General features: G+C 37.7%; 1 protein-coding gene across 10 annotated transcripts in view; it reads left to right on the plus strand.

Moving 5' to 3' along the window:
* The window catches only part of NFIB (nuclear factor I B), a 170657-nt gene that overhangs the window by 5720 nt on the left and 139987 nt on the right, over window positions 1-24950 (plus strand). For 9 of the 10 annotated variants that reach the window (XM_077171104.1, XM_077171107.1, XM_077171105.1 and 6 more), the window contains exon 2: window positions 680-1211. In XM_077171104.1, the coding sequence (XP_077027219.1) occupies window positions 680-1211 (532 nt within the window). Of the gene's footprint in view, window positions 1-211; window positions 363-679; window positions 1212-24950 lie in introns of those variants that run through there. The other variant, XM_077171106.1, reaches the window with a different exon arrangement.

A 24950-nucleotide genomic window follows, 5' to 3' on the forward strand; every position in this document is an offset into this window, starting at 1 on the left:
CTGAAAGTACAGAAGCTTCTGTTCAGGATTTGTATATGACATGTGTCTTTTGCCTGCTTTTCCTTACTCTATACTGGTTTCTCTAGTTACCACCACTGGAATGGTGCTGTTTCAGTGCTGGAATGTTGGACGTTTGATAAGAAAATGGATCAAGTTTAATGGCGCATGCTCTTTGTGCCACCAGCAGTCTCTTGCTGAGAGCATGCTCCAAAAGCGGGAACTGTGTGGCATTACACTGAGCATGTATATGCTTTGTGTTTCTGTGCCACAGAGAAGAGAAATGAACTGTGGCATTTGCCTCAGCCTTCTGAACATTTCTGCTCAGATTTTTTAAAACCGTGCAGTGTCCTCTTTGTGCAATGGTACTTTTCTTGATGTTAGCTGTTCAAATATTTAAATGTTAGGAACAAAACATCTTGGTAGCATCTCTTAAATTATGTTGTCTCTGCAGAGTTGTGGGATGAAGTGAGGGGAGGAGTACAAAATAAAATTTTCACATAGTTCTTTCAAAGAATGAAATATGAAATTTGTGTAAATTTTACGTGTTTATTCTCTTCATCTCGTATTTCACTTAAAGATTTTCAAAAATGTTTCTTGATGGTGCTTTGGTTATGAGAACTTGCTGACTTTGAGTTTTCTTGTTCTCTTCTTCTTTTTTTTCCTTCACTTCTTTCCACAGGATGAATTTCACCCGTTCATTGAGGCACTTCTTCCACATGTCCGTGCAATTGCGTATACTTGGTTCAATCTTCAGGCTCGAAAACGCAAGTACTTTAAAAAACATGAGAAACGAATGTCAAAGGATGAGGAAAGAGCAGTCAAGGATGAGCTACTTAGTGAAAAGCCTGAAATTAAACAGAAGTGGGCATCTAGGCTCCTGGCCAAGCTGCGCAAAGATATTCGCCAAGAGTTCCGGGAGGATTTTGTGCTCACAGTTACTGGGAAGAAGCACCCATGCTGTGTATTGTCCAATCCTGACCAGAAGGGCAAGATTAGGAGAATCGATTGCCTGCGACAGGCTGACAAAGTCTGGCGTCTGGATCTAGTCATGGTGATCCTGTTCAAAGGCATCCCCTTGGAAAGTACGGATGGAGAGCGTCTCATGAAATCCCCACATTGCACAAATCCAGCACTTTGCGTCCAGCCACATCACATAACAGTATCAGTCAAGGAGCTTGATTTGTTTTTGGCATACTACGTGCAGGAGCAAGGTAGGAAGCAGACTGTCATGTTTCTATGTTAGTATGTCAGACTCTGACTCCAAGTAGCCCTGTTTCCCCTGTGGGCTAGCTTCCAGTGAAACATTGTTCTGTGGTCCATAGATGTAGTGTGGCTACATATCCATTTGTAAATCAGCATATATACATCTGTACTTAAATGCACACAAATTCCTGCAGACCTGTGTGACATGCATATTTGACACGCGTGCCTCTTTCATGAGCGAGAGAGACATGTACCAAGGCAGTACTTTCATTCCACTGAAGTTGCCTTTTATTTATTCTGAAAAAGTGGCAATACATAGTTGTGACTTCAGAAAACATTGTTTTCAAATTGTGTTTTTAAAGAAAGACAAAACAAAACCTCTCACCCCAGTACTATTAAGAACAGATGCAGGTATACGCAATTGCACAGTCACAACAAATACTACAAATATTTATTATTGTCTTTGTTGTTGTAATTAATCAAGAAGTAATCCTTAAACTGAGCACATTGAAGAGCAATTGTAGACTTTCTCATACCTATAAAACAAAGCTTGAAAATACTTTATCACGGCTGTATTTCATGTAAATGCCAAATAGAATCAGAATTGCTGCACACAATATGTAATGTTTTATTCATATTTTACATCAGTAGCTCATCTTATCTATTTGAGCTTTAAAACAAAGATCCAGGTCATAATATTTTGAGAAATTTTTATGAAGAGTGTATTTTCATAATGACACTCATATACTTTTATTTGGCAGGTAATTGAAATGTGGAAAATTGCAGGAGCTCTATAGAAAAGCTTCTTAAACTTTGTATTACAGAATGAAAATAAAAGCAGGGCTTCTGATAATCACGTGTCAGGGGAAAACCTACTAGCCATATTTCATATATTGGATATTCAATAACAATACCCATAGGCAGGTTCCCTAAAATTGTAAATGGCTGAAAGTAGATAAAGGTGTTGGTTTGTTTTTTTCTTTCTTTTGTTTTCTCTGATAGTAAGCCTTCCAAAGTACTTTTTCTCTGTTTAGGGTCATTTTGGTTCTTTCTGATAATGATACTGTCTTCTAAGTGTCTTTGTAATGCTGGCTGATCAGCAGTAATAATGCATTTCTTTTTTAGCCACAGATCTCAACTAGGGAAAGTTCGACCATCTGCAGATAGTGGGCCATTTCACAACTTGGCCTGGTAGTAGGTAGAAATGGCCTGCAGAAGGGCAGATGGCAGGCTGTTATCTGATGCTTGGTAAATAACTATGAGATTTAACTGGAAAACAAATTGAATTGATTTTGTTAGTAACAAAAACCTAAAATTGCATGGCTTCATTTGGTGTATATCCGTTTTTTAAGAGGAGAGCTGCACAATGAAATATTTTGTTTTAAGTAATTATCTTTTAGCATTTACTCATGCAAGTGAAGAACTGCTTTTGTGAATGTATATATTATTTGTTGTGAAAAAAATATTGGCTTCTCCCCGCACCCCCACACTCCCCCTAGTATTTTTTGGGGCTTTTTTTGTCTCGCCACAGCAGTAGACACGTTTATGTATTTTACAGTGACTTTAAGTAGCTGCGGAGTCTAGTAAATCTGACCCCAAATAATACAGGAAGAAAGATTTCTTTGACAACATTAAACAAAGTAGCTTAATTACAAGTAATTTTTACCTTTAAATTCCTTTTGTAGAAAAAAAAATCAAATTATATTATGAATGCATATAGTGTAAGTCATAACTTACTGATTAATTCTATGGATTTACCTGTCTCTAAAAGTCAAAACTACAAAGGGAGGCAAAACAGTTTAAGTACCTCTTGAGCCAAAGAAACTGGGGTCAGAGTACTCTTAACACACTGTTGACTTATAAGTTGTTGAAAGGCAGTAACTTGAAGTGGGAGAAGGAATTTCAGGGCATAGCTGATTTTGTTGATCTAAATGTATTGAGAATATAAGTTTATTTAAAACACTTTTGTCTAATTGGAAATGAGGAAGTTAAGCTTGTTGTAATATTATAACTTTCAAAGTTACACAATGCTACTTTGAGAATATACTGAAAATGAAGATGGCTAATTTCTATTTCCAAGTCACTCATAGAAGACCCTTTTGTTTATTGCTAACTGCATGTCTTTTGTATTTTGTTGCTTTACTTTAAGTCTTCCATTAACATCTCTTGACTCTCTTCTTGAAAAAGTCATATTAAGTTGTCTATGTCATTTTTTTTTCCATTTTATCAAACTTTGATTCTCTATATTCATTGAAATCAGGTTAATTGTGGCACTTTTGAGGGTACTTGATTGAGAGTGCCAGGCTCTGTGAAAGATATGCATGAAGTCAACCAAAAATGTTGCATTATACCTGTGGTGTTTTGCTTTTTATCTTTCAGAACATATAAAACGCCTAATAGCACCATGTAAAAGCTAAGTGGAAACACAAAAAAAATAAATCGCTGAACAAAATATGAAGAAGGAATTAGCACACAAAATGAAAAAAGGGGCCAAGTAGTTTGCTTTTTTTGTTGCTTTAAAATAGAAGATTAGGGAAAAAAAGAGGAGGAAGGATAGTTCGAGTGCCAGTGATGGTTGCCAGTGGCACCAGGATTGGCATCAGACCTTCTTTGTTTAGCCTAGGATGTCTGTGATTTGTTGGTTGGCATCCGCATTGCAGTACAGAGTAATGTTACAATATATTGACAATTTCCAGATCTAGAAGTGTCAATAATGTTTTCAGTTCTTAACAAAAAGAGCTTCTACTTCCATGTCTGCCTTGAAAGAAGAAATAAGTACTGATCTATGAAGTCCTATCATTGATGAACTTCATCAGATGCTACTTTTCGCTCATCTCAAAATTCAGCATCTTTTTTCCCCTCTATTTATTTTATGCTATCTTCTTAAAAGACAAAAAAGAAAAAAAGAGGATTGACATAGGTTGCAATGCTGCTCCTTTGACTGAAAAGGAGGAAGAAAATGGGAAGTACACATTGTGATCAATGTTTAACATGAAAATAACTATTAATCACAACGGGCTTCTATGGGGCTCTGCTTGTTGTGTGTATCAGGGGGGTGCGTGCGTCCCACACAGATCGTTTATAAAACCCAAACTTGAAAATGGTGTGAACATTGTTTCTATTGACAGAATTGTCCTTTTTTTTTTTTTTTCCTGTGAGCATCAGAGAGTGTCTATCATTTGGTATGAAATGAATTTCAGTCCATAAAATCATTTGATGGTATTTAATTCAGCGCAGCGCTTATACTGTGTTCCCGTTGCTACAAGAACCGCCATTTTGTTTGTCGAGTGCCAGGAGAGGGGAAAAAAAGGCAGACAATGTGCTTGATGCCAATAATGGTTGCCAGTGGCACCGAGGTTGGCATCAGACCCTCTTTGTCTAGTTGCTGAATGCCTTTGATTCGTTGGTTGGCATCCGCATTGCAGTGGGCACATTGGAAAGTTTTTGACAATCAGTGAATGAAAGCTGCAGTACTTGTTTGCTGCAACAGAACCAAGATAATATAAATCTCTCCTTCAGATGGATGTTTTACTTACTCTTACAGTGACTAATTTAAAAAAAAAAAAAGCTAGAAATTGCCTTATTTTTTTCTAAAACTTAAAATATCTATAGCAATGTGCCTTGTCTGCAGAATTCTGAATTCCCTCATCATCTCCACTACTTTTTTTTTTGCAGCATGAATAAAATGCAAACTTGATGTTAGGTAATTCAGCATATACTGAATTAAGCATAGTACACCTTGGGAGTTTGAGAGTTTAAAGAACTGAAGCAGTGCTACATGTAAATGTTAAGATTTTTAAGTGTTTTTAGCGCATGTGTCTCTCAGAGTACATTTCTCTGAACAGTCATGTTACTGTTTACACTCTCCTTTGTCCTTATGTAAGGGTGATATAGCTGGGGGAGCCCACGTTCCCAGTTGTTAATAAAGTCTGGAGTCAAAGGAGGAGAGGCTCTTTTAAAATATCTAGGGAGTAGGGAAGAAAATAGATGCAGATGTCCTCAGTCCCGTAGTGTTCAGGCACTCTTCCTTTTTTTAACTTCTTACACCATCAAGATGCTACCACAGCTCCAGCTGTGCAACTTTGTTATCAGGAAATTGGCAAAAAGAATAAATCATTTCTCTTGGAAGTTTCCTAGATAGTTAACATTAATATTGCTTTCCAGTTAACTGCTATTATCTCGTTAATTAATAAGAAGGATTAGCAGCTCTACCCAAAGGGCTGCGCAGAAGGAAGCCTGGCCTATGTAAGTCCCTGAGTTGCTAGACTGTGTCCTGTCTCTTGAGGATTGCAGCGGGGGGGGTACTGGGCCAGGGAAAAAAAGGAAAAAAGCAAGAGAAAGATTAGAGAGCAGCGAGGGCACTGGCTGGCCAAGGGGAGAATTTTGTATGCAGGGCTCTCGTGCTGAGCTGGCCCTGTGCTGGGGAGGTTGGCAGTGCCCTGCTGTGCTGCAGGTGCCGTGCCCTGCTGGGGGGAGCGTGGGAGGGGGCACGGGCACACCCCGGCGTGGTGCCCACGCTCCTGAAGAGCGCGCTTGCAGATAACCTCAGCTGGGCCCAGGGTGCTGCCGCCGCATCAAGCTGAAACGCTTCCGCCCTGAGCTTAATGCCAGCAAACTGGCAATCCCCAGCCAAGTGGGGATATCGCTTTCCCAATTCAGACAGTCCTGGCAACACGTGTGTCTTGTCTTACTTGGAAAACATGCCCTCTTCCAGAAGGAATTGCAATTCTTTTTTAACAAGATATGTCTGAATTGCAGGAGTGGGTGGGTTTATCAATGGCTTAATCTTTTTAAAAGCTTTTTTGATTTTTGTCAATTTATGTCTATAGGGAGCTCAAATTTTGAAAGAGGTTTGCATAGTAGTTTCACATTACATTTGAGTTTTCATTCTGTAAGCTGAGAAAATTTATTGTGTAGTCATTCATTATTAATATTTTTAATATTTTTAATATTTTTAATATTTTTAATATTTTTAATATTTTAAAATGATAATGAAATTGTTTTGGTTAGTTTGCTGTGACTACATGAATTTTCCACTTAAAATCACACTCAAAATAATGTTATAAGCAGTTCCTGGTTAAGTCATATTATGGTCATATGCCTAAATACCACGCCACCCAGACAGATTTTGGATGAGGGTTCACATTTTTTTGTGTGCACTGATGTTCCCAAATACAATTAATAAAAGAGCAATGAGCTTAGATGAATCGAACATTTGCTGATTGTTTCTACTTCATTTAATCTTAATGATTTGCCTCCTTCTGAATACTTTACCTGGGAACACACAGTAGAACATTTAACCTGTTTTGCAGAAAGATATATCAAAGTGCAAGGTGATTTGTTGGGAGTTTACACAGCAAAGGATGAGTTACAGCAGGAACAGCAGGAAATAGAGCTTATTAATGCCTGTACCTACAGGCTTCTATATGCTCCAGGACCTTGTTTCTTGCACAGTGAAATGGCATGCGATCCCCTGCTCTAAATCTAAATTTTGAATCAGAAAGCCAGTACAGAACCGGAAGTATGAGTTTATATATTGTCTACTCTAATACGAGAAGAGATTTTAGTAGTTTACAAATCTCATAGGGAATAATCAACCTTTTAAAAACTGAATTGCTCTGGACAATTCCAGTCTGTTGAGGCGTGAAGAGAACGCAAATTTAAAAAAACTTTTTTGTGTCAACTGAAAAAGACACTGTTATTATTATTTTCTAGTTTTCTAATGTAAAATTTTGGATAACTGTTTAGTTGTTGACTGTCTCTATTGTATTGAAAATTATGGGCAAGAAAGACATTTGTCATTAGGGAATGGAGGTTAATCCAGTCTATATATGGATGTAATAATATTTCTCAATTGATTATTATAGTTACTTTGCTTATGTAGATCTAGGATACTGAAACATTTTGAGAGGCCACTTAGCAATTTTCATTTTTTCAGAACATTGATGTGTGAACTAGCATTCAGATAGTAGGTTTGCAGAATTCAAAATGTTTAATTTTTTCTTTTAAATTTAAAAAAAGCTTTCTTAAGAGCAGGAATGTGGGTCGTGAAAAAGAAAAGGAAATTTTCCACTATTTAGCACTATTGAGTGCTAAATTATTTACTGTTAACAGGAATTAAATTTATGTGCATTTCAGGAAGGAGCATTTACCTAATTCTGATTTTTCTTACCTGATACACTAATTTTCACAGGGTTAATAACATCAATTGTGTTTAAGATAAAAGAAACTTAAGTTTAAATAAATTCTGTTCAGCTACTTGAAAACATAGAGGTCATTGTTAATTTATGAGTGACATTTAGTTCAAAACAAGGAGCGATAAAGTAAAGAATGGAAAATAAATCAAAAAGTTCTTGCTTTGTGGTAGTTTCAGACAGAATACTGTGAACAAAAAGGATTATTCTGAACTATATACAAGAGGACTCATTAATAAAGGGAATACCTCAATTTAAAACAGGATTTTATGTTTTAAATTTCTTAAATGTTCATGCATATTTGAATTAACTGTAACTGTGAAAACTTCGTTAAAATAATTGAATGCTAAATGCCACTGCAGGTTGGATTTTAAAGTTAATTGCATGAGGTTGCTGTCAAGTCCACTTCCTTATCCAATTTTCTTTTCTTTTTTTCCCTGTGTTTCCTCCTTCTCCTCTTCCCTGCTGCTAGTGTAGTAGCATAGTCATGTCAAGGACAGGTGGCCCTCTGAAATGGTGGTCCACAATGCCAAACACTGTAACTCAAGAGGTTTCCTGAAGTGCTACTTTCCCGTCTCAACAGCAAGGTGAAATGTTTCTTTGATGTAATTGCTGGGACTAGGATGGTTTTCAGATCAAGTTAAATGGCTATGTTAACTGAATAGGGTTGCTCCTTCCATTGTGGGGTGAAGAAAGCTCCTTATGAGGAGCTGCTTTACAGATACTAAGTGATTGTGAAAAGGGAAGAAAGTCTCTGATACTATTCAGTTTGTTTGACAGATGTCAAACAAGATGTCATTAATTATAGGGAGGTTTCATGATTTTATTCTGCATCTCTTTTTAATTTTTGTAATTTTAAACTCTGGTGGAATTTTTAGAAGTTTTTGCCAAAACCATGGCTCAGAGCATTGAAACCTGGATTAGAAGAGGTTTGAAAGTCTCAGAAGCTAGTAAAAGGGAAGTAAATCTCAGATTATTAGCTCTTAGAGAAAGCAGAGTTCATTTTGGTGTGTCTATTGTGCTGTCTTGTAGCAGTGAGCTGTGTGTGAACCTGGAAGCATTCTTCTAGCACAGTTGTTTATATTTCCCCCCCATCATCTTTTTATTGACAAAAAGTTTACTTGTGCTCTCCCCACCAGTTCTTCTCTCAGGGGGATTCTTTCCTTTTCTGAAGTATATTGTGCTTTTTAAATTTTAAATAAGTATATTTCTTTAGCTGCTTCTCGGGAACATCAACATTGTAATGTGACTTTTATCCTAGTCCACCTGCCCCCCCCCACCCAGTCCCATTTCTGCCCTGCCCTCAAAAAGAGTTGTGGGAGATGGGCACTTCAGATGGCCACTTGGTGTTTGGGGGGCATTTTCAGAAATTGCTGATAGTCTAAAGTTTGTTTATCAGTCATAGTGTTTCGAATGTTTTTAGATTACCTGAGCACCAGAGCTTTTGCCTTCATGCCTTATGACTCTTGTGTGTTATGTTCCACTTTATATGAGACCCCTCTTCAGGTCAGAAAGGTGACTTAAAATTATGGAGACCTTGGAGTAATTTTAACCTTAATTTGTTCCTAACTGCCTTTGGTGTTTGGAATTTTTAAATGACATGTATGTTTGTTTTTACTCCAAGAAATAATATTGAAATAAGGAGAAGTTACTGTGATGAGGAAAGGTGTGAAAACTTAGCTGACTCATTGTGTTCAGCTAAGCTTCAATCATTGTGTTCTTTTTTCTCAGTGAAACCTTGCACTTTTTTATTAAGTAACTGCACATCTCCGGAGTAGAATGGACATGTCAAGTTTTCCGGTGTCCTTCCATAAAGGCACCTTCACTAAAGACATCTCAGTGGCTTTAAGTGGGCTTTTTATTTCCCCTCTGAATAAAATACATATGGATATTGATCAAAACTGTTCCCATTTTTTCTTCCTTAGAAGGTGAACAGGAAAGCCAAATGCAAAAAGGAACAGGTAGTGAACTCTGAGAAGCTTGGTGTGGTTGTTGAGAAATTAGGGAAAAAATTCTGTGATTGTTGGAGACAAATGGTGTGCACAGGTAAGTATATTCTGTATTGTTTGGAATTATTTAACAATTGATAATTATAAGTTTTGAATTAGATGAATCTTTTGAACATATTGTTTACGTATTTGACTTCCTGATCTCCATGCAATATTAACCTGAGTTACTACACATTTTTTCATAAAGAATCAATTTAAACAACTGAAAGATAGTTATCTATTTATCTTAAATCTAGCATTGTATTTTAATTTCCAGTCAATTTCCTTGCCATATCCCTCATAAGCCGTCTTCTGAGGTGTCATAAGATTTGCATATTTTTCTTTAAAATAGAAACAAAACAGTGTGCATACTTTAGAATTCAGTAATTACAAACTCTATGCCTTTAGAAATTGAATGAAATTAAAATAGTATATATTTTTGCTTGTGAATTGCATTGGGCTAAAACGCCAAACCATTTTCAGCCTTTTTTGTGAAGTAGCTAACAGGGAAATGTTTAGAAGATTATTATGGATGTGCATTGTGTCTGAGAGATAGCAAATATACTTACTGCAGCATCAGCTTTCCATTGCCTGAGTAATGCCATTGAAAATGATGCCAGACTTTTTGAAGGGATAACTCCACTCCAGTGTCCCTGATTTAAAAGTGTGAAAATTTCTCCTAATCAAGACAACTTACTCTGACATCTGCAGTTTCTAGAGGGATTACCTTAAATTTGTTATGCCATGTTAAAAGATGTGTTTTGCGAGGCTGGCCTCAGCTCCTGGCCTTAGTGTCAAGAACCTGGCTATGTGATGCAATACATCTTGTTAGGTTTAATTGACCAAAGCTGATTTGTTAAAACAATTCATTTGTGCTGTAACTCATGCCCATGCCAAGTTGCTACCTGAATCTCTTGACCTTGGTTTGTCTGGGTCATGAAATGGCTGTGAACTGCTTGACCTCTCAATTGTTCAGTGGCCATGCCACTTCCTCCACTTCTTTGTGGTGGTTGCTGACAAGAAGACCTCGGCCCTGAATTTACACCCCAGTGGGTTTTCAGTGTCCCTCCAGAGCATCTGTACCCTCCTTTGGAAGTCCTTTGGTGATGTCACCACCTATTGTCTGCTAGCAGTGAGGGGGACAAATTGATAGCCCTTCATAGTAGAAGAGGTAGTGAGGGAATTTCTGGGAGCTGGAGGCAACCTCCATCCCCTCTCTGACTGCTGTGCATTCCTGTTATGTTGGGGTGCACGGGGTCACTACTTTTTTCAAGGGGAAACGCAATTGGTCTTAGTCAATCCCATTTCATTGTGAGCTTTGTTTGAGTGGGATGTGCTGGAAAGAATGTTCTGCTTTGAATATATTTTGTAATGAAAATCTAATAAGTATGCACAGTATTTCAATTTTTAGGACACAAGAGTGATCAAAATAGATTTTTGGCGTGAAATGGAGGAGTGTTTCCTGTCAATGTCATAAGTGGCTATTGATTTCTTTAATACCAAAACATCAATTTCTAATGACCTAGCTTGTACTTAAAAGCAATCATGGTTTCTAAAGCAGAGGACTTTAAACACTATGCTTGATGCAGTATCTAATCTTAGTAAAAGGGAGAGAGAACAATCTTTATATGACTTCTGTAAAAAAAAAACCAAGAGGAATACATTATTTCTAGTGGAAGCTACTTGACCTTAAGAATTATTCTTGGTGGGGGGCAGTCATTGGCCGCTTACCCTGACAGGCTACCAACTGTCAGTATCTCAGATGCTAATGTCAGCTTCTTGATGTAGACTTTGTGCTTCCCATAATTACTAACAATTTGACTGCTGGGACAGTTTATTTTGTAGAAATGGGTATTACATCTAATTATGTGCCACATTGTGACACTGTTTTAGGAAGTAGAGCCTTTCAAAATCAGTGGCTGGATCTGTCAAAAAACTGTGGCTAGGTTAAGAAAGCTTATAGACTAGTACTGATTATAGTACTAGTACCATTATAAAGCAAGTAAATTTGTATTCCTGTGGTCATCAGATAATTGGTATGCTCTTTTTTTAACTCCTTAGCCTTAGACTTCGTTCATATGAGTGGATTTATTCAATCGAGTTGACATAGTTTAAACTCCATATTCTTTCACCGCACTGTGCACTGACTTTCACAGCACATGAGCAGGTCCGTGTTTCTGCAGTACAACTGATTTCTTTGTAAACTCATTCTTTTTTGCTTCTTGAAAAAGAAATCAGATGGTATGTTTACATACAGCATTCCTGTGCACTTGTATATGTTGAAACATTTTCTTTCTGTGTGAAACTCTGCAAGCTAGGTGTGATTTCTAATTGCAGTTACATAGTTCCTCTGAAGGAAGAGGGTGGGAATGCTGGTGTAAGAGGAACTTGAATGCTATGGCTGTGATGACAATGTAAAGTATGACTCAATGTTTAGTTGCAAGGACTTAAAAATCCTTGTCCCTGGTCCCCAAGCCTGCTGTTGTCTCACTGGGTGACTGCAGGCAAGTTAATTAATATCTCTGTGTCTCTGGACCCGGGGAGAGAGAACACATCTTGCTTCAGTGTTAGCCCAGCGAGGATTGTGATAAAAACTGAGATAAGTACTGGCTAAAAAGTCCCTGTATTCCACTGCAAGCAAAACCCATGTGCTGCTGCCCAGCCCCCAAGAGGGCTCTGTGACATAAAGAAATGTTGTACCCAGTTTTCTCATGCCCAGACAGAAGGAACTTGCCCCAGCAGGGAGGGCCGGCGCAGAGCATTCCTTGCCTCTGAGCCCTGCGGTGTTACTGCTCCGTAGGAGAGGTGTCAGAGCGAAACCCCGCAGCAGGGCTGGCCCCTCACAGGGGAGCGGGGCCCTGGGAGCAGTGCTCCTCCAGTCGCCCCTGCTTCGGTCAGGGCAGGGCTGGCCCTTGCGATGGGACCTGGCACAGACAGCTCTCTGAGTTTCCCTGCCCTGTGACAGTAAAGCAAAAATATACTCCAGACAGAAAGATAAAAGAAACACTCATTCTGGGACAATTGTATGGATATTCATCAACACAACCACAAAGGAGGCATCTGCGGTGCATGCAGGGGAGGCCTATGAGCTCAGTCTGCTTTCCTGTCTTCTCTGCTCTCACCACAGGTTTTCAGTCAAGTGGGCCACTTGAATACTAAAGTTCCTGCACCGTGGTCCCATGCTCAGGATGGATGGTCAGGAATTTGGTGAGGTGGGAGATGAAACCCCAAGCTAATGTAACAGTGTACCTATTATCTGGAACATGCTGGCCTTCCTGTTTCATCTCCCAGACTTGGAGAAGTCTGATTTGTGAGGCAGCTGATGGGCACAACATTGGTCTGTAGGGGCTTAGTCCAGGATTGAGTCTTAGAGGGCCGAGCTTTCCCTGAAGCCCCAAGTGATTGTAGTGAAACGCTCCTAAGTAATCAGTAGCCTGTGTTTTTTGGGCCCAGTATGACATCTACTTTTACTCCTTCAGTCACTGCTTTCCTCATTCCTTCCTTTATAATGATATTTTAGCTTTGGTAATGAGCTAGCCATACCAACACATACGAAATTATTGTGTCTGCTTCTCAGAGTGGGAAGTGGCAATAATTTTCAAAAAATGAAGTATGTCCATGCCTTTTTCCAGCTGATACTGAAGCAGTGCAGTTTACAGCAAAACAAGGGTTAACATAAAAACTTATTCTATTGTTTAACTTCCAGTTAAAGAATAACCAGCTTGTGCAGAAAAGAGAATTGAAAAATTGATTGGCCCTTTAGATTCAGACATAGAATTTAAAGGATATCAGGTTGTGATTTTGCCATATATGCATTCATAGGTGAGTTTATGGCCTGCATTTCAGTGACTTGTAGAGGCTTATGTTTTAGGAGCCACAGCCTTAGGTGGTTTTATTAAACCCAAGGGAACTTATTGTAAAGCTATGTATAATTACTTTAACTGGCTTAATTGCTGCCCTTTTTTTTTTTAGTTAAGAAAACAGATCAAATTGTTACTTAGAGCATGAAGTTGTTTTTTGCACTTTATAGTGAGGAGTTGTGGTGTATTTTAAAATATATGCTGATCTTGCTTTATCATACACTAATGCAGTATGTAGATCTTCCTGGCCGTTCATACATTTTTTCACTATATTGTGGATATAACTTTAATATTCTGGTACAAGAATTATAGTTGTCCTGTAGTGATTTCTGTTCTATTTACAACCTCCAAATAAAGGAAAAGCTGCTTATAGTAAAATGAGGATCACTGGTCTTTCAGTAATTAAATAGACTTGTTATACTGCATTAATCCTTTTTGGAACATTTGGAATGGCTTCTTAGCACTCACAAACACAGCATTAGGGCCAGCAATTAATCTGTTGTTTGTCCTTCAATATTTGTGTGACATAAAGAATGTGCATTCAAAGATGTAATTCAGGTTCAGGATGAGGATCGTCATAGAGTCAAATACTTATATTGATCATTCAGTAGTGTGAACCAAGTCCTAGAATGAAGTTGCAATAATTGTTGGAAGGACTCACACACTACTAATTGCATCCAACTGAAAGAACTAACAATGTTTTTCAATGCTGGCTAGTTTTGGTTGCTCTATGTACATGAAGAAAAAAGTCTGAATTATTTGGAGGTAGCCAGAAACTTTCTAATTTTCTGATTAGCCTTCCTTATAGGTAGGTCAAGAAGTAAAGCCACAACATCATCAGTTATGAATATGCTCAAGAAAAAAATTCAGGATCTTTCTAATGATGAGGACAATGGTTTTTAAATCAGGGACAGGTTTAGGGAGCATTTACTAAGATGACATACCTAAACCTGATCTAGCAGAGAAGTGGTTCAGGTGATCACTTGATATTCTTTCTAATTTCAGTGTTCAGTGGTGCTAATACAGTAGTAAAATTTCTTCCTTTTCTGAGCTTTGACTTCTCAAACAATGAGCAACTAAAATCACACAAACTTTCTCTCAGATTGTTGTGGTCTTTAAATTGATTTTCTGAACAAAGTCTGTTTAGTCTCTGATCAGAAGGCCAGTGTTGTATTAGAGTCCTGTGCTGTTCTTCTGCATTGTTCAGCTGTAATTGACCTGAAGCACGGTATAGAGCTTAAGCTTCTGAGACTAGGTTAAATCAGCAGAAGAGTCTTATGTTCCTCTGGTATATAGTCTTAGAACACATTATCCTATTCCAGTAAGATAAAAGTGTTTTAAATATAGTCCAGACAGTTTGACCTTGTCAGAATTCAAGTCATATTATTGGTAACTTGGGCTTGCCGATGTGTATCACAGTAGGATGAGCATTAACACAGAACTCCCTATTCCATCTGGTGAGGAACCTACAGAGAGTGCTATACATAGATTTTTTCCTAAAATTCCATGTTACAGTAGAATGAGATTCCGTCTTCTCTGTGCTCATGACACTTCTCTTGCCATTGATAGGCACCCTTGTCAGAGACCGGAAAGTGCAGTTGAGACACTATGAAATGGCAGTAGTAGTGGATAATGCCCTGGAAACAGGTGTCAAAATGAACGGAACAGAATTTATTGATTCATGTACACATGTTACAAAAGTTCCAAAAAGACTCTACAGTTTTTAAATTTGATTCTGCCAAAGTTTGCCTATGCATTATAACAACATAGTGATAACCAGAAAGATCATGGTGAGGTCTGAGGAACCTCATGTGGGTCCTGAAAGCAGCAAAATTGCATTCATCTGGCATCTTCATGTGCTTTCATGTAAACTGCTCCTTTGGGTTCCCTACAGGATGATGTCAATCTACTCTGGAAAAATGTGCCCATTGGAGTAACTACAGATTAGTTTGAACTTGTCTCTGTTATATGTGTGTTCTGTTTTCCAATAATAATAATATATGCATATGACTGTGTCTGTCATGAGGTGTTTGATATGTAGTTTCCAGTGAGTTTGCATGTTGTTTGGTACACATCCTTGCATTATGCATTTTATTGACAAAAGTGCCTTTGGTTTTTGTTGATGATTTCTCTGTCTCTGGTAACACATGATCTCTTTGAAAGTGGCACATGGAATTCTAGAGTCACTTAAGTTAGAAAAGACCTCTAAAATCATCAAATCCAACTAGGAAACTAGCGACGCGAAGTTCACCAGTAATCCCTGAGTGCTACATCTACTCCTCTTTTCACTGCCTCCAGGGATAGCAGGTCAGCTGCTTCCCTAGGCAGCCTGTTCCAGTGCTTGACACCTCTTTTAGTAATCAATTTATATCCTAATAATCAATTTAAACCTCCCCTGGTGGTACTTGAGGCCTTTTCCTCTTGCCTTGTGTCCTGTTACTTGGGAGAAGAGGCTGACAACCACTGGCTACAATCTCCTTTCAGATCATTACAGAGAGAGTGCCAAAGTCTCCTCTCAGGAGGAGACTCTTCTTTTTACTTCCAGGCTAAAGAATGCCAACTCTCTCAACTGCTCCTCATGGAGGTTTTTCTCTAGACCTTTTGCAACCTCTTTTGCCCTTTTCCTGGATTTGCTTCAGCACCTCAAAGTATTTGCCATAGTAGCCCAAAACTGAACACAGGATTCAAGGTGAGGCCCCACCAGTGCCGTGCTGACATATTTCTCATTGCCTGAGGGGCAGACAGCTGAGTGGCAGAGTAACTGCTTCTCTGGACATCATTGGTGATAAATAAATATGCCAGCATTTCCTATCTTCAGAGAGTGTTTTCACAGACAGTTCACACTCATCAGCTTTTTTGGATTCTGTCACTATTTGAGTGCTAGGTGGCTCTGAGCTGTTTGTGCCTCCTTGCCAATGAAAACTGCAGCAGTAACCCAACTCCTGCCACAACTTGTGTGGATGTGGGGAATGGGTGAGGTGAGGGAAGAGAGAGGGTGTGGGCTAGGGAGGAATGGGCAGGGGCTGCATGAGGACAACCCCAGAGTGTGTGTGAGTAGGGGGTGCTGGAAGATGCCATCTTTATTGCCAACAGCACCAGTTTTGCAACCCCTGAACTAGACAGGTCTGTTGATTTCTGAATAGTAATCTGTCTTCTTCTGTCTCCTTAGTAACCCAAAGTTACTTTATACAGAATGCTTGTACCTCTGGGCTTTAATGCTGGAAGAAGAAAATATACATATGGAATGTTGTGTTCTATTTAGGAACAATGAGAAAAACAAAGAAAGGAAAAAAGAATCTCTGATTTATCTTCCTCCCTTTCCTCACAGTTGTAAATTTGAGGGACATTCTTCTTGTATTTTGTAGGTTAATGTGGATCTCATCTGATCTCTTTGAATCTTATTTGGTTGTTTTACAGTAATTCAAAGTCCTAATGCTGAATTCATGTTGCAAGGACTGTGTTCAGATTCATATTTCTTCTGTAAAGGATGTTCTTTAAAGGCCTGTTCAGAAGCTATTCTGGTGCATTGAGTTCCCAGGCAACAAAACTAGAACACATATGACTGAAGTACTGCAGACTCCCTAGACTGTAAACCTAATCCTGCAAATCCCTATTTACATAAATCCCACTGATTTCAAAGGGCCTGCACATGAGAAAGCAGGTTTTACAGGATCAGGCCATTCTTCCTAGGGACCAACATCTGTTGCACCAACTGTGATAATCTCATGACTGTTAAAGAAAACTCTGAGGAAACATTTTATCTGGACTAAAAGAAAATAGCAAAATAGTAACACTGTTATCTGTTGCTATAAAGTGGATTATTACCAAGAGCAACTCTCATTATATGCTGTGTCTCTCTTCCTTTCTTACATATTTTTATTTACTCTAGGGAAAATACTATATCTAACTATGCACTGTTGCTACTGTCCCATACCCATGCTGTATGAAGTTGGTGAACCAGATTGCAGATGTTCAGATATGCTTAGATACTGAAAGAGGCTTTTGGCACATAGATTAAAGACTATCATTGTTTTTTGAATTTTGGAAACAGAAAGAAATGCCTTCAGTAAAATTTTTAGGTATTTTGGGTCTTGCAGTTCAAGTCTATGCTGCTTTGGCTGAATTAACTGAAGTATTACAGTCATAGAGTTCACTTGGCATTTGCTGTGGAAGCATGGATGGTCAGTAGGTAATACTGCAAGCAACTAAAAAAGAGCAGCAAAAGGTGGTTATGTTGGGAAGAGCAAGTCCAGTTCCTTTGCTTTCCTTTAAGAACTTTCCTTGGGTTGTGCAGCTGAAGATAGGGACAAGTATCATTCATTGTCCCTCGTAGCACAGAGGTTCTAATAAAATAGATGTAGAAAAGAATAGCAAAATATCTGGGCCGGTCAGTTGGGCCATTATGTGTCAGGGTTAAAAATCCGATGTTCCAAAGCCAAGGGAGTCTCTATCAATAATGAAGTGCATGCACAATAGTTCTAGCACTTTATCCATGCTTTGGATTCCCTGCACTTAAAATTTACAGTCAGTCTGCGCATGACAAGGACAATGGCCTGGGATTTCCATGAGCCATGTAATAGACAATAAGCTACTGTTACTCATTTCATGGGATCAGTGGGAAAAAAGGAGTAAGATTTCAAATATGACTACAGTGCTAGGTTGTTGTCAGCAACTGCAGGGTGGGTGGACTAGAGGCGTGTTATTCCTCTGCATAGTTGCAAATTCTTGTAAAATTTCCTGCTAAAGTATAATCTAATGATCATACTTTTACCTCTGTAAAATGAATAAATAGTGTTCAAAGTCTAATAGGCAAGGCTTGAGGGACCGGTATTTAACAGATGTGCAAAAGCTAGAATATAAATAAAATTTCTGTGCAGTTGCTTGAGAAAGTAACATTTTCTAAGGTGGTGCTTTTATTCATAAGCTGTAACTTTACAGCATCTTTTTGTCTCCTTATCTTTTCTGATTATTATGAGTCAAGTTTCCTTCAGTGTGCAAGATTCATAATTAAGCATACTTTTCATTAGGGGAAAAATGTTTACTATAGGTTTTTCTACTATGTCATCTGTATCTCTGCACTGTGGTTATCACAATTCCTCCTTCCCTGTCATAGACCTGTTATTTTCCCTCATGTTTTTTAGGAAATGATTAGGAGTTATACTCTTAATTATTTTTAATGTGAGTTGAAATGTACCAGTTTACTTAGAAGTAATTGCTTTGGAGAAGCAAACAATATGCTTTAGGGAGTATTTTCTAGATTTTAAATTGAGCTCTGTGAAAGATCAGACCTATGCTAAATATGCAACATAAATCTATTATACTATGCTTAAAAAAGCAGAATGGAGATGAATATCAACCAAAATTACAAAATGTTCACTTCCAGGGAACAGGTCTTGAGACTGAGAGAAAAACAATTTACACATTTGTTTTCATATATACTAATAGGAAAGATTTTAGAAAAAAAAGGCAAGCAAAATCTCTAGAAAGTTTGTTTATATTATGAAAATTTCAAGCGAGCACTTATATTAATTTTCTGTATTGAGATATTGTCATCTTTATTTGCTAGTGGTAATTAGTTCAATTAGCAGAAATTTTTTTTCTTATTTTTTGGAACTATGCAGAATTAGCATTTTCAAAATAGTAAGTGTATAAGATCAAGCTTGCTGAAATACAATTGTGCACACTATTTAATTTGCCTACCCTGTCTCAATTCCCAAGAAATGTAAGTTCTTTAGGGTCAGAATTTGTCTTTTGTTTGTGTAAGGTTAAATATAAAAAATGTAACAAACATTTGTGGCTCTTTTAAATTTTAAATAGGACTTTGTTCCGGTTTGAGATTTTTTTCTGATATTTTAAATCAATCCTTGCCAGAATTTGGAAATACATTACAGAAGATTGTGACTACATGGGAAGAAAGTAGAACTGACTCTGAACAAGAAGGAAGCCAATCAGTTAGTTTTGAATAGTTCATTGTTTATTTTCAGAAGACTACTTGTAACAAGTGGTTCCTTGTCTCATTCTCTATAGTTTTCTATATTTCTCTCTCGTATCTCAGGAGAAATAACATTCTTCTTCATCAGAACCAATTTACCCTGTTAAGTCATTAAGATAACAGGATCTCCTGTCATTCTGCTATGTTATGGGGCTCTTGCTGAAGGTGAACACCTTTGGAAGGCAAAAAGAGTTTTGCAGGATTTCCCTTTTGAAATACCGATCTAAGAAATGACAACTGTTCATATAAACACACTACCTTTTTGTTGCTGCTTCTAGAAATGCTTTACATAGACTTGCAACTGAGTGTCTGAGTGGAGAAGGAATGCAGGTATTTGAGATCCACATCTTTCTGTGCCTCAGCTCAGTACCAAGCACAGCAGGATCTTCAGCTCTGTGGAGATTGTGGTGCGCAGTGGTATTTGAAATGCTTGGTGTGGAATTCTGTGCTAAAGCAGTACTCAGCATGGTATAGCTGCATTCCAACCTGCAGGCTGTGATTCTTAGCACTTTCTTACTGCTAGATAAAACAAATCATTAAACTGATTTGGTTTGGTAATTTCTGATACTCATTGTGGTACTGCATTCTGAAATTAAATTCTCTGAATAAGAAAATATTTTTTCACAAGCATAAATCAATAAGTATGTTCTACATCATGTTCCTTACAACAACTATTGTGTTTGCATATCTTATCTCTGGCAATAAAATCTAAAGTCAATGGAGAAATCGTGCTCTGATGCTTATAAATGCTTAGATTTTTAACTTTTTTTTCCTATGATAGTTGTTAAAATGGCTGTCAGTAGAGGAAACTCTGTAAGGCAGCTAAAATTTTGTCATAGAAAACCAGATTTCAGTTAATTATACTGAAAACATATTTCCTAATCTTTATAGCTGTTACAAAATCTCAATACACCAAACCAAATAGGACACATTGTAAATAAACACAATTATGCTTTAAAAATTGCTAAGAAGGAAATGAAATAGCTTTTGATGAAATTTCATTAGTTCAAAAGAAAATAAACTAAGTAAAACATATATAAAAATATAAAGGATGAGTTCATCTAGTAGATTGTTTTGGAATTGCCTGGTATTTTCTGAGAGATCAGTAGCTGATGCTTCTTGTGATGCTGTCATTGCTATTGATGCAAAAAAGGTAATCTATAAAAGTTTCTAACCCTATGAAAGTGTAGGACCATGCCATATGCTGCTATGATTTCTTTTTGGATCAAGCATTCATTTAAATTTCATTAATGAATTCATAGTGTTTTTAAAATGACAATATCTCTTTCTTCATTTTTAATTTTCAAAACTCCTCAGACACAGCTAAATTTTTTAGTTTGACTGTTGACATGTATAAATGCATAAGCTTCAGAAGGAGTGTGTTTCACTCTGTAGTGTACAGATTACCCATTTAAGTAATATGCTCCCTGTCCACAGAATCATACTGAAGTGTGTTAAATACCCTTTCAAATTAAATGTTTAATGTCGAAAGCTCATGGTAGTTCATAAGAAATGGTGAAGATCATTAGTAGAGTCTTCATTGATAAAAAGTGTTTGGGTAGCATGGGCAGTTCTTTTGAAGACTCTCTGTGGAAGGAGTGAAAAGAAATTACACAATACAATAGCATATTTCTGCCAGAACACTTGAGAGGTTCATCCTGGAAACCACAAAATTGTGACTCTGGCATAGCACTCATCCAGATAAAAATATCAAAATAATGTGTGCCTTATGGACTTAATGAGTTGCAGAAATTTATTTCCTATACAAAGTAAATACTTGAAAGTGGCAGGTAGCATTCTCACACATTTGCTGAGAAGTGAGAAATCTGAGGCATCTAAACAACTCCAGATTTTTCGGAGGCCTCTACTTTAAAATATGAACCCATTTGTTCATGTGAATGGAATGAACCTTTGGCCTACAGCAAATTAATATGTGCCATAAGTGACCTTGATGTACTTTCTGCCACAATCTTTATGATTGCTGTCATCAGCTTTCCTTTTGGTGTTTTTCAGATTTTTTTTATCCTTTACCTATGTTGTCAAAACATGATTATTTGTAGTGTGTATTTGCAGTAATAGCAGTTTATCTCTCCGTAGTTTACAGAGAGAGTTAGAAGCCAGCAACTGCAATTACTTCCACGTTCATAGCTAAGCAGTAAACTAGGAAAGTGAAGTTAAGATAAGCCATTGATGCAGTACCTCAAGAAAGAATTACAGAATGAAATCATTGCTATACATTCTTTTGTTTTAATGATGGCTGTTATTTAAATTTGGTTTTGGGGGGGTTTACCACTGTCTGTTATGTTTATGTGAACACTCAAAGAGAGTTTAAGTTACCTGTTTTGTGAATATCTTGTTGTACTTATTTGCTACTTCTTCCGTTTGGCTCAGCAAAATTGTAAATTCTAGATAATGATTTTCTAACCTGGCTTTGTGCTGTGTGGAATCTGTGCAGTTTTTACCCTTAGTGGTGGAATTACGTAAGCGAGGTTAGAACACATACATCAGAGTTCAACTGTGAAGTGTCACAGCCACTACTCTACTGCTTGCTCACATTTGTTAAACATTTAAATAAGGCAGCTGCCTCTAAGGTTGAAATGAGTATAATTAAGACTTATATGCAACAGGTATTCTCTAATAATGGAAGTCTTAGCATCTAAGAATACAACTCATTTGCACAGAAGTTTACATGTGTGTTTATTTTACATGTATAATTTTTTTGATATTTTGGCAGCTAAATGTGAATACTCTGTATGTAGAATATAGCTTATTTGTTGTGGTTCATGTTTTTATTTTTTCTTCCTGCCATAATCATGCATATATTTAAATATTATTTTCTTACTGAGGCAAAGTTTAATTCAACACAAGAAATATTTAATTTCCTGAATATCACCAGTATCACCATGTGAAAAGATGCAAATCTTTCATAATCTATATGATGAAAAATGTTTAGCAAAATATGGAACACAAGAGGTAGATCTAAGTGACCTGAAGATACTGAAGGGTCTAATTGGATATAACAGGTAGCAAGAGGTCTGAAGTTAATATAAACTTTCTTCATTTAGTGCATTAAGCAACTTTGCTTAGGCCAAACAAAAAATATATGCTAAATTGAAAAGGAAATTTTGATCTCCAGTGTACAGTCCCTGTGCCCATTCAAATGGTCCACATTACCTGGTTCTCAGCTGCTGAAAATGAGGGTTGGTGTCCTAACCACATTTATGGGTATGTTTCCTCTTGGTTCCCTGAGAGTCCACTAAACTTCCTCTTGCATTAGTCTTGTGGGGTACCATTATATTGGCAGTTTTAGAAGGGAGAGCACAATTGTATTTTTAAGGATATCTCTGGGCACTGCTGCGAAGCATGTGGTAGCAGGACATTTTTGTCACAACCTAACTTTTACGCAGAAAAGTGTGAACTCACCTTCTAGAAAAATGCTTTGTACTAAAGTGGTTTAGCCAGCCAGTAGTTAAGAAAATTGAAGCAAGATTAGGACATACTTATATGGCATTTTGTGAGCAGACCTAACAAACTTTCCCTACAATGTTGAGCCCGCCAGGCACATTGCAGCAACTACATGGCACTCAGTTCTAGCCAGCTGGCTCATGGCACAGTCAAGGCTTGCATTCCATTGCCTACAAATATACTCCCATACTTGTAATAGCAATGTGAACAGGGGAGTGGTCACATTGACCTCACAAACAGCTCCCTTCTAGGTCAAGTGACAGGGATGAGGGAGGCCATGTGTCTGGGAGGGGGATGGTGAGACCAGTTGCTTTTCAGATGCAGCTACTGTCTTCTAGAGGTTCCCTTTGAAGTGCCCAGCTGCCACTTAGCAATTTAGCTCACCCTTGTAACATGACCTAGCAGCAGCAGGAGTGGCTCCAGCTAACTCTCTTTCCCTCTTAGGAAGGCCTGGTTGCCTATTTACAGTTTGCATGGAGTGATGGAGAGATAGGCTTGCTGTAGGCTTTGTTCTCTCTGATTCCTTGTTGAAGACCTTCCTCATTTGTTTCAATTTCTAGTCCCCCTGATTTTTTTTGGAGACTGTAAAAAGCAGAATAAATTTTAAGTTCACATTAGTTTCAGAACACTATTTTTAATGAGTTATGAATGCTTTGGATTTAAAAGCATTCTGCTGGCAATGACTGCTACATTACTTTTTTGTTTTGTTTCAAAACAGTCCTTGAAGACTTAGATTTGAAGATCCTGAGGAGAAATTACTAGGATTTAACCTTCAGTTTCCTTCTGTTCCTACGTCTCTGCTCTTCACTTAGTTTTCATTTGATGGAAGATTGCCTAAAAAATGCTTATTATCATAATAAAATAAGAACAGTCTGAAATAGTTGAATTCCCCAGGAAATAACAGTGATTTTTTTCTAAATTAACATTTGTCATGGGATTTAATGTGGTCATTCTTTTTTAGGGACTGAAAGGAGATGCACAGATTTAACATGTGTACCTTGTTAGCAATGTTTTGACAAAGAGCAGCAGCTGTATAAACTAATCTTCCTGTAGCTTTCACACATGGGACTCAATTAACAATGAGCCACTTTCAGTATCTAATCCTTTCTATAATTTAAAAAAGAGTTTCCTGGTTTCTGTACATTTTTCCATGCCTAACTCTTACCAATAAACTGAGGCAAGTGGCAGATTGTGAATGGACTGACCTTGCACGACATTTTGTATGTGATTTACAGAAGACAATGGCACTTGTGTTTATATTCCTGGTAAACTCAGATTAAAGTGAAGATTAAAGTCTGTTATTTGCAGAACATTGTAATGATTGCAGGATCTAGAAGAAAGCTTTGTTTGAAATTCCGGTGTTTCAAGCTCTGAAGTGTAGAGAATCAAGAAGCATTGCCCCAGGTATGTCATTCAACCTCATTGTGGTAAGTGCTCTGGAGGAAGGAGGAAGGAAGAACTCTGTGGTTATTAAGCCTGTGAACCCATGGTATGTATTGTAAGAAAGTCTGTATTTACCTATGGCACGGTCAGGTCACAAGGCTGGATAATTGGGCCTTTAACTATTAATTTCCAGGTGGATCTGTGACCAGAAATGGAAGTTTTATGTACTTATGCAGTGAAATCTCAGGAAATTTTGAGAGTGTTTAGAATAAGAGCAAATTAATGCGAGCGCCATTTTAATTGCATGTGACATTTCAACCTTTGCTTTGAAATTCCTGCATTAGAGTGATCTAAAGAGGACATTCTGGAATTACAGGGGCTTCTTGTCTTTTGCAAGTGAGCAGGAAGATGCCAAAAGGATATAAAGGCAGAGCCCAAATATTATGTCACTATTTTTTTCTTTCACCTAGTAAAACTTCAGTGAAGTTTGAATTGCTAAATTCAGAATAGGCTATTGTCACTACTTGCCAAATAGTACATGCTTGTGCATCTGTCTAATCTATATATGAAAGCCACAAACAGAAGCACATAATTTGGCACAGCACCAGAAGCATGCCTCGGCACACTTCTGGAGATTCTTCCAAATGACTTACTGATTCAAAAATTCTATAATGTTTGCTTGTGAGCACGCGCTGAGTGTCTGGAGGAGTTAAGCATGAGCTCCGCCAGAAAGCTAAGTGTTATATTTGAATTCTGGGATATGATGATTATGTGTCCCTACTAATTTACCAGGAGTCCTAGATGCGGTTTTTTTGTGGTGGTTGTTGTTATTGTTTGTCTGTATGTATGTGTGTTAGTGAGAAAT

The sequence above is a fragment of the Agelaius phoeniceus genome, chromosome Z (assembly GCF_051311805.1).
Source record: "Agelaius phoeniceus isolate bAgePho1 chromosome Z, bAgePho1.hap1, whole genome shotgun sequence".
NCBI lineage: Eukaryota > Metazoa > Chordata > Aves > Passeriformes > Icteridae > Agelaius > Agelaius phoeniceus.